The sequence below is a fragment of the Arachis ipaensis genome, chromosome B09 (assembly GCF_000816755.2).
Source record: "Arachis ipaensis cultivar K30076 chromosome B09, Araip1.1, whole genome shotgun sequence".
In the NCBI taxonomy this organism is placed as follows: domain Eukaryota; kingdom Viridiplantae; phylum Streptophyta; class Magnoliopsida; order Fabales; family Fabaceae; genus Arachis; species Arachis ipaensis.
Window position 1 is genome coordinate 146,869,476 of NC_029793.2, and position 10,768 is coordinate 146,880,243.

The window sequence follows — 10,768 nt, forward strand, 5'->3', positions numbered from 1 at the left end:
GTTTTCTGGACATTGGTGATTTTTTTAATAATTAACTATTAAATTATAAAAAAATGTATTTTTAATTAAGTTAAAATTTAATAATAGTTTAATATATTATTATAATATATTTTATCTCAATTCAAATATATTTTCAGAGATTAGGATAGGATAGATAAATGAGGATTATTATCAACCTATAAAAAAAATCGATTGAAAAAGTTGATAGGTCGTATGGTTTCTGATCAAAGCGTATAATTTTAAAGTAAATTTTCAAATAACAAGTTGTTATAGCTGTTCCGCTCTGATTGATTTATTCAGTAGAAACCAACCAAAGGTGAATGAGGAATGATTATTAAATTCATCTTTACTTTATAGAAATTTTTTCCCGTTGTTTAATTTATAGACGACGTTATTTCGGGGTGCTGGTACGTATATCTCTCTATTCTATATACACAGTTATTCACGGGTGTGCATCGGGGTATTATTCTTTTTCTAATTTTCAAATTTTGTATCGGTTCGGTACTTTTTACTTTCCCTTAAGACTAAACACGGAGTTTATATTCGAGGTATATCATAGAGAGACGAGAAGAGGAACCTACGGTTTAATTAACTCAGATACGTACCATTTAGACTTATCATTAAGTAAATTGGATCTGTTTTTTTATATAAATAAAAATACATATTCTCATGTCACCAGTACAAACCACGATTATCAAATACTTCCTTCAGTCGTTTACGTACGTTCACAGGAAGCCTTAGACTAATGGTCTATTTGTATAACTAATAATTACCCATAGATTTTGTTAGAGTTTGAGAAATAGGAAACTCATTATAATTATTTTTTATAATGGGGGATTATAAATATAAAAAGGAAAAATTAGGATTCTTTTATTATTTATATTAAGTTCACCTAGTTAGAAATCTAACCAACGAATATATCGTTTTGTTATATCATTATATGAGACTCGTTAGGAAGATCGTACACGCCCAAGAAACAAGACAAAACATATAAACCAATACTTTAATTTAATTTATGTAATTTAACGACCATATTTGGTAGATATTAGTATGTTGAACGTGGATTAAATTTGTGGATGCATGCCAGTAAACTACATCGACTACAAGAAAATTCGTAAAAGAAATAGCCAGGGCGATGCAATGGTTATCGTATAGACGGTTGAAGACGGTTGAGAATACATATTAACACAAAATACCTACACAGAAACATCTACACAGATTATTTTTATAAAAACATACCGACACAAATTATCTTCACAGAAATATCTATATAAAAGGCCTACACAGAGAAATATATACATAAATTTTATATTATTAATTAATAACAACTGTTATTCAACTGTCTATTATACAACCATGGGATATGAAAAGGAAAGAAATAACTCTTATAAATTAATCGATTGTGTCATTACATTTTACTTACTGCCAACTTTTAGTTTTAGGATTAAAAAAAAATTTTATATTTTTTCCAATTTTATAAGTTGTAAAAATAAATTTTTAATTTTTTTATTAATTCTCTTGTTTAATTCCATTTAGTAAGAAATTTTTGGTTCAACATTCATTTTGAAACATATTTTTGTATAAATATATAATATATACATATATAGAGTGTGAGTTTGTCGGATAGGGTTGATGCTCAACCCAGACAAAAACCTTATTTACTGCGAATCGAATTAACAATCCTACTCGACCGAATTGGATACCGGCGGATACGGTGCATATTACCGCCCCCTAACTATAATAGCTTAGTGTAAAAAATCAATTTAAATTACATAAATTCTGTTTTCTAGGTCAAAGATGGGCCTATATAAAAAATCCTGAATGAGGGTTTGAGAGTGCTTGTTTTAGAGTTTAGACCGACGAGAACAATAATTGTTTTTCTTTTTTCACGCGAAAAAAAAAAGGAATTGAGAATGAGGGTTTTTTATTTTCAATATTAATAACTTTGATTGATTAATTGATTGTCCTTGCATAATAAATAGGACTGATCAAGCTGAATATTTAAGGTGGAGATTATAATAAGCTAATAACAACAACAATTAAGGCGAAAAGAATACAAGAATGATCTTATGAAAACCAATGTCTACCAAGTGTTTGAGACAAGTCATCAAAGGTAAATATCAGCCTTAAGTTGTTCAATGAAGACTAGACTCGGATCCTTTCCTGGATGATCTTCGTGGAGTCAGCAAGTTAATCCTGATGCTGAATCAGAGAAAGTTCATTAGGAGAATTGGAAATAAGCGTGATCATGCCAATAAGTATAAGTTAATGTAGGTGTACTCACTTCTTTTGAACATGAACATATTCATCAGTTTCATCCAGTATGTCCCCCTTGTGAAGAAGGTAAAACAAGGAAAGTAATCAGCATCATCATCGTAGAGAAGAGCTGAACCTAAGAGTGCGTTTTATCTAGTCACAACATTTTCCTATTTGTTTGAAGTCATTTCATGATTCATAATCCATTATTAACTTCTAACTTTACTAGCTAGCTATGAAAGGGTAAACAAGAGAATACCTGCAACAGTTCCTCCATAACATCCTCCATTGTGATGATTCCTATCACTTCCTCGTCCAAAACAGTTGGAAGAACTTGTATTTCTTCTTGTGACATCGTATAACCACTCTCTTCCTCCCACTTTTTGGAATGTTGATGTTGTTCATTGCCTGCCTCCATCATCATCTTCTGAAATGCTGGACTTGGACTATTAAATTCTATATCGCTGGACTCACAGATACAAACTCTCTGACTCTTTTCCAGATCAAAGGAAGAATCGGATTCTGCAGTAACCAACCACATTGAAAAACATGAACCACTTCTTCTTCCCATGCTTGAATCTTTTTGTAATGCCTTAGGATTTTATTTTATTACCTTTAGTATTTTGTGTTGCATTTGATATTTTATTAGTGAGTGTGTTGAGAAATGTAGGCGCACCGGCAGCATGGGCTACAGCATTGTTGTTCTCTGAGTCATTCTCACATTTCAAAACAATGGCCATATGGCTGTGACCCTTTTGGAATTGGTTCAGTATCTCATACAGTGGCCAATTTTCATAAACCCTGCTACATGAGTATCTTCTTAGTATCATGCACCTAACCTCCTTCGAGATTTAAATTATGACACTCGATAAAATCTGATATTTGGGGAGGTCCATTACAAGCATAGCAAATTTAGAAATGTTACGTGTATTATTACCTAACTTGAGAGGATCTAAGTGTTTGATGAAAAGATATCATGATTCTCATACCTGGGAATTTTTCTGATAATCAGATTCTTGATTGGGGTTTCATCTTCTGGACGACAGAACATTAAATTCTTAACCTGTTTAGTTAAAACAACATGAATAAGCAATGATTAATATCAGGAATTCAAGATATAGAAACTAAATCCCCATAACAGTTTCTTCTGTTGCTTACCAATATAAGGCCAATGATGTTACTTGGGTATCCAGAGTATAGAGGTACACGACTATGCCCTTTGTTCATGATCAATGTCATTGTATTCCTGATGAGTTGACAAATTAAAGATGTGTAACTGTGTTTAGTTATTGACAGATCGACAAAATGCATGAATGTCACTAATCTGAGTTTTTCACACATTACATGTCCAGTTTGGAATTTATATCAAGAGAAAAAGTTTCAGATATTGGTGTCATTGCATCTTTGGCAGTCTTATCAGTCAAATCCATGGCACCTGTGATTATAGAGGCTTCATGACAGGACAACTCTCCACCTTTTCCTGCCTGTCATATGAATTTTTATTTCCCTACTTTGCACTTATGCTTTAAATTTAAGAAAAATGTTTGAGGGACTCATATACCAACCAAGCAATGGTATATGATACAAAATACAAAGGATTATAGGAAACAAACCATGTCTGCATGCAAGTCCACAAATGTTTTTAACTCAGATCTTCTCAACAGGACTGAATGCTCCTTCCCTAGAGCCCAATCCAGGATCTGCTCCAATAGGAAGATATTCAGAGGATTAATATTAAAAAATATTCTCCAAATAGAGCCAAATTTACCTTACTAGCTGGATAGGATATAGGGAAGAAGATCAGAAGAAGCAGTTGAACAAAGGGTGCCATTTGTGCTCCTAAGGTTAGTCCGTATCGAGAATATACAGCTTGAGGCACAATCTAGCATCGTTAATTCGAGGATAGGTTAATAAAAATAAAATTATTAATATCATGTTTGTGAGAGAAAGAAATTCACCTCTGCAAATAATGTGACCAGGGGAGTTGATATAATAATAGTAAGCCAAGGCGGCATGATTGGATCCATGAAGATTGGCAGTGCCTTAAAAAAACATGACAATAACATTCATGTATCATAATTATTGGGATTTTGTTGACAGGCCTATTTATTAGAACTTTTATGTAGCATATAGCATACCTCCATGGCCAGTGATTTACCTAAAAGGAGGGTACACAATACAAAATGTCCATTCTTTACAACTGGTAGAATCCTTTCTGCAGATAAATAAAGCAATAACATTAGTTAGCAGTGAGTTGGAATGTTTGCATCACTTTGACTACTTATATAAAAACCTGCATTCTTTTTGTCTTTAGGACGGCCAGCCTTAATGAGAACCTCAAGATCAACTTGGCTGAATGATAACAATCCTAGTGCTAGGCCCGATGTGACACCTGCAAGGATCACAAGCACCACACATGAAATAACATACATCCAGAATGCAATTTCATTATATTTGATATTATCATGATCTTTCAATGTGATCATGGTTGGAAGATGGCCAGGCCAGGGAGACAATAGATGCAATTACTTTTCAACTGAATCATCATCGTTCTTATTGTCTAGTTTAAGGCATAAAGACAATGAGGAAGAAGATAGCATCATCCGGCCTTATTGTCCAGCATTAAGTATGGTATCTATTATGTCATTTTTGTTTCTTGGCCTGCCTCCGAGTAATAAGAACAAAGGCGGAGATAGCATAGTGAAGAAAAGAGAGCAACAAGTAAGTGACAAGCAGATGAGACAATAATCTTGTAGTTTGCCTAACAAATATAAACATGATTCAATTAACTAACCATCTTGCAGTTACGCAGGCAAGAGAATATGAACAAATTTATTCAAGTTAGTAAGTAATCTCGGAACTCAATGGATTAATGCTATCTACTATACGGAAGGACAAATTTCGAAAAAGGAAAAGGTCAACCAAATGGACCAAGTGCTACCACTTTTACTATGTTATACACCTAGGACTTGAAGTACTACTATAGCTTCTATAAAAGCTCACCGACCACAAAACATCATTTTCCCACCAACAAAACAAGGTACTAACAATCAATAATCCACAATCCACGCCAAACATGCTATACTTATTATCTTTTATAGCATTTCTATCATCGCGAGCCCTGCGCCATATCGAATGTCATTGGACTACCAACATGGAATTGGCCTGCTCAAGAGGTCCTCCATCATGGAACAATTCTATGGCAGTGGTAGTAGTAATGGATGCAGCAGCAGGTTTTGGAAGGTGAAGCTTGTGATAACACCAGAACAGTTGGTGGAGATGTTACTTTTAATTCGTTTATCCATTAATTTAAAAAGCACTCAGAACTTTATCAAAACTTTTGACAAATTTAAAGATGAAGAATAACATTAAATCACTTTCAGAATATTTATGACATAACAGGGATGAAAAAAGAAAAGAAAAGAAAAGAAACATCCTTGTGATGTTTGGGGAGGGGGTAAGGTACTTTGCTCTATCTGTTTTTGGAGTTTGCTTTTTTATAATTTTTTATGGTCTGTTAGAATTTGCTTCTTGACCCTTTACGAGTCATTATCTCTCCATGGGTCTCAATTTTCTGGCTTTGTGGAAATTCAAATCCATATAAATGCAATATATAAATTCATGCGTTGCCATGTTGAGTTGATTTGATTCGCTTTTACCCAGAAGTACAGTAATACTGAAGAAACCATAGGAAAATAACAGCAAAAATTTATTAATGGTTTTGATGGTCTAAATCGTAGTATCATTATCACATAACAGAGATGTTTTGGGCCAGTCAATACGGCAAATGTAATAATCACAAAAGCATGGCCGGTCAAACGAATGGCTATTTCTACCAACTCTTCTCCAAAGAAATAGTCTGCACTCTGCAGTGTTACAAAGAAACCATCTTACACTACTCCATTTGGTTTACTTAGTCAATGCAGAAGCCTCTGAGGTCTTGGCATCTCTAGGACACTGAGATACATATGGTTTGAGCTGCATAAAAGAAAGAATGACGCTAATCAGCACTGACAGTTATGGACTATAATTCATCAGCGAAGGATTATGACTTTGATCATTCATAAAAGGAATAATCAATGAAGTGATGAAGCCATTTTTTTTGCACCCCTTTAGATCACCATAGCAGACATTTTAAGCTCGACAATGTCTATGGAAGTAAAAAAATTACTACTATGATAAAAGAGATCACAACACAATTAGTGCTTGTTTGGGCGCCATTATCTTGATAAAAAAAGATATTTTTTAATAAAAAAATATCTTTTTTTTTTAACGTGTTTGGCAAATTTCTAGTAGTAAAAGTAAAAGTAGTAGAAAAAAAAAAAACATCTTTTTTGAGAAGTTGTAATTTACATATTTTTTTAAAAGATCTTTTTTTCTTAAAAAAAGATGTTTTTCATGTAACAAATAAACAAAAAAATACTTTTATATCGTTATACCCAAACATAATTGATAGATAAAAAAATCTTTTTACATAAGATATCCAAACATAAAATTACTTTTACTTTTCCATAAGATCTTTTAAAAAAAGATAACTCGAAAAAATATATTTTTTTAGAAGCTCACCCAAACAAGCTCTTAATGGTATAACCACATCACGAGAATACTTATTGCCATTGTGGATCCTAATGTTGCCTATAATATTACTATTAGGCTCAACCAGCCATTGTTTGACCAACTATTCCATGTCGCATTTGCATCCCTTCAAGTGACAGAATATCTAAAAACTATTAACTATTAAAGCCACTCACACAAAGCTACTATGTATCGGGATGCACCTAAGCTAAGGGCGAAGGGAGCTGAAGAAACATAAATAATGATATACTAGAAAAGCTTAAAAGATAGAAGAATTAAAGAGCTTAACAAAGAAACAATGTCAAATTATCAAATAGTAGTTGTTTGACTGTTTGAGAGTTGTGTTTAGAGGGGGAAGGGAGAAACGTAAGAGATTTCGAGAGCATTTATCCTTGTTTCCAAGATTTATTAGAGGGATAATGCTACAGGCACTGTAAAGCTTTTACTAACCCCTTTATAAACCATACTTATATTTAAGTAGCATTTGATTCTTGTCATAAAGTCAGAGGTGATAAAAAAATGTTGGGGACAAATACATGTCTTGACAAAAGCTTAATGTTGTCCCTTTGTCGAGACAAATTTTAAGATAACTTGTATGCTTTAAAATAGAGACACGAGACATGTCTTGACTTGTGGGCAGTTATTTCTGTACTATCCAAACGAATAGAAGCCAAATACGTATCTCTAGCATTCCTTCCTTTGCAGCCACCTCAGTCTCCATCCTTTTTGTCCTAAGATAAGAAACAAATGCTACTTTGGACTTCCCCAAGAATGAGGGTTTTAAACTCCCTAATCAATTAAATGAAATTCTCTGACCCCCTCCTTCTTTTACACTCCCTTCCCCGGATATCTTTATTATCTTTTCCCTCGTAGCCATCAGGAGAACCATCTCTTGGCACAAAATTTCCATGGGAACTCATCTCAGCATTATAAATTTGTAATCATGTTGAAAACAAACGGATTAACGAAACACTAGCGAACAATACAAGCTGGGTGTAAAATTCAAACCTTAAAATCTGTCAAATCAGGGACTACATAGTTTGGCAATTTTTCTTGCACTACCACATACCCACCTGCAACAAAGTGCAAATTTACATTCAACTTGACAGGCAAAAAGGAAAAAATGAATCAAAGAAAAAAAATAGTAGAAAGTAGCTAATATATTTATGAAAAAAAAAAACTAAAAAAATTGATGGATACTAGTAAGCATATGACTGATTTCTACAACTAAAAGTTCAGTAGTGAATCTAGAGTCATGACAAAACCAAACTTTCTAACAGCAGTGTAGGTACCAGGAAAGGTTGTGATAAAGTTAGAGAACGAGAGAGAAAGAAAGCTAAGAGTGACAAGAAAGGTAAAAACGATAAAATGAATCAATGCACAGTCACTGTATTACCAGGGTATGCTAATATACATGTATGAGTTACACTTAGATAAGTCTAACTGTTCATCTAGTATAAATGTATAATTAACTAGACAGCTGCTAACTACTTCTAATTCTAACTGACTGAGCTGGCAGCTGAGTAAACTACAATCCCTCAAACTATCACGTGAAGAATTGAGCATTATTCCATGGCAAGCAGCCATCAGCAAATCAAAGTCATAGAAACATGAAATTATGATAAAAATTGAAAAAAGGTTCCCAAGTTATACATCGATATTAAAGAAAGGAAAAAATTTCACATAAAATAAATATTTAATTCATTCATTTCACTAGAATTAAGAAGCTTCCAACTTGTATAAACAAACAATAACAGCAAAGAGAAGGTATAGCGATTCTTATGAGACTGAAGAGAGTGAAAAGAATTAAGAAACAAAACAACATGAATCTGGGTCATCTAATTCATAATTTTTTTAAAAGAACAAACAATGACAACTGAAATGAAGGAAGAATAAATCAAAATGGCTTCGGAGAGCAGGAACCCATATTCCCAATTCTGACATCCATGGACGTGGACAAAAGATAACATTTATAAAGGCCAAGACGAAATTAAGAAAATTTTAAAGTCAACTATACCTTTACGGGTATGGAAACCAGTAGGCTTGCAGTTCTTGCCCTTGTAGTAACCTCGTGGAGCACGTTTTGATGATAGGATGTCCAATGAAGAAGTCCTCTTCCTTCGAAAAGCTCTTCCTATGCCTAGGATCAGCCCTAGAGGCATCTTTTCTTCTCCTCTTCAATAATGAAGATAAGACATGAAAGAGATGTTTGCATACATAAGGAATAGCAGAACAAAAGAGAGAAAAATACATACCTGAGGTGTTGAACAACTCACACTCTTGTTTTGTCCCTGTTGGGGAGCTGCACAATTCACATTGAGAGTTTATTTTCCCCCAGTTAAGAATTTGTATTTTTCTAAAATAACATATAGAATAAAATCATGAATAAACACACAAAAACACAAACATGCTCTCAGGTAAGAATTCAAAACCATCAACCAAGGTCATTATCACAGTAATAACATCATTTTCACAGCAACAGCAGCAACCATACCAAATCAATAAGCTCATAACATAACATCAACAAGAATTAACATACCAAATCAAGAATTTCATATCTCATAAGCCACAACATAGCAGCAGTAATAACAAATGAAATAACAGAACTATATAAGCAACAGAAGCGAAGTTACAGAAGCTTTAGAAGGAACGGACGATGGAAGCAAAAGTTCGCAGTGAAGAGACCAAAATTAACAGAAGCAGCAAAAGAAAAAAGTACAGAAGCAAGGGAACAAAAGCAACTAAAAAGCAGAAAAATGGAAAAAAGAAAAAGAAACAAACAAACAGAAGCAAAAAAGAGAAAATACGAACCAGTGAAGGGACGGCGTAGGGTAGGAAAACACACGACGGCCGGCAGGAGGAAGGGAAGAACAGCAGCAGCGGCAGCCTGAGAAGAGAAATGCTGGAATGAGGGGGAAGAAGTGAGACTGTGGAGGGTTCCTGCCGAATCAAGCCTTTTTTTTTTTTTAATACTACCATCCAAATTTTACAATTGTCTTCGTACCAAAATATTTTGTTTAGAAAAAGTATTGAGAGCCCATACTAATCGTGTATAATGGATTAAAAAAAAAAATATAAAGAGTTAATAGAGTATCTATACAATATGTATAATGAGGTATAGGGATGTTCGGATCCAAATATAGTTAGCTTCTTTCATATTTGAGCCTATGTTTTACAAGAGTGCCACCTAGTCTTTTAAAATTATGTTTCACCAAAATAGTTATTTCTTCTGGTTATTCACCTTTTTCTTCTATTTTAATGGTCATTTTAGTAGATATGCATATGGTTATTTTAATTTTTATATAGATAATTATTTTGATTGGATTGGATTTAGTTATATATAATTAAAATATGTTAGATGTTCAATCCATTAGGTATGCAGATGATTATTTTTATCCTTAAGTGGATGATGTGGCGTGTGGCAAGCTCAGTAGAGACAATGAAATTAGATGATTATTGACGAAGGTAGGGTGGCTACTGATTGAAAAAGAAGAGAATATTGAAGTAAAATGCTTTAGTAAATTAGGATTTGATATGGTTATTTTTTAAAATAACTATCTGAATTTTTTAAAAATTTAAAATTTAAAATTGGATAATTTGAAATTTGATATGAAATAATTGAACTAGAGTTTTTGAATTTATTATTTATTTTTATTGAGCTAAATAACCAACCTATTGTACACATTGTCGAGATTTTTCATTAGCTCCCTAACGAGATTTTTTTTTATCATTAGATAATGAATTATGTGTTATAAAAGTATTATTTTTTTTTAAATGTGGCTAAATAAATAAAATAAAGTGAAACTCAATTGAGTTCACGTAAAATTGATAATTGAAAACTATTAGATGATTTGACTAAATTTTTATCTCACGATAAACTATTAGATTATCCGATCATTAGTTCATCCCATTAATTCAATTTCACGATCGATTAAAT

General features: G+C 33.0%; 2 protein-coding genes across 3 annotated transcripts; both read right to left on the bottom strand.

Moving 5' to 3' along the window:
• On the bottom strand, window positions 2,019–5,838 carry LOC107616090 (DUF21 domain-containing protein At2g14520-like). Its single transcript, XM_021111306.1, has 12 exons — window positions 4,550–5,838; window positions 4,395–4,471; window positions 4,215–4,298; window positions 4,025–4,138; window positions 3,870–3,956; window positions 3,601–3,740; window positions 3,415–3,502; window positions 3,246–3,319; window positions 2,870–3,057; window positions 2,516–2,778; window positions 2,285–2,331; window positions 2,019–2,202 (listed from the first exon to the last, which is right to left on the bottom strand). The coding sequence occupies exons 1-12, from the start codon at window positions 4,740–4,742 to the stop codon at window positions 2,136–2,138; spliced, it is 1,422 nt and encodes a 473-aa protein (XP_020966965.1). The 5' UTR covers window positions 4,743–5,838; the 3' UTR covers window positions 2,019–2,135.
• LOC107618994 (39S ribosomal protein L41-A, mitochondrial) lies at window positions 5,947–9,836 on the bottom strand. Of its 2 annotated transcripts, none has more exons than XM_016321197.2 (5): window positions 9,643–9,836; window positions 9,087–9,133; window positions 8,849–9,006; window positions 7,840–7,904; window positions 5,947–6,234 (listed from the first exon to the last, which is right to left on the bottom strand). In XM_016321197.2, the coding sequence occupies exons 3-5, from the start codon at window positions 8,991–8,993 to the stop codon at window positions 6,166–6,168; spliced, it is 279 nt and encodes a 92-aa protein (XP_016176683.1). In that variant the 5' UTR covers window positions 8,994–9,006; window positions 9,087–9,133; window positions 9,643–9,836; the 3' UTR covers window positions 5,947–6,165. The 2 variants fall into 2 exon arrangements, with proteins under 2 accessions (XP_016176683.1, XP_016176684.1); XM_016321198.2 differs by having other exon boundaries at window positions 9,087–9,187; window positions 9,643–9,813.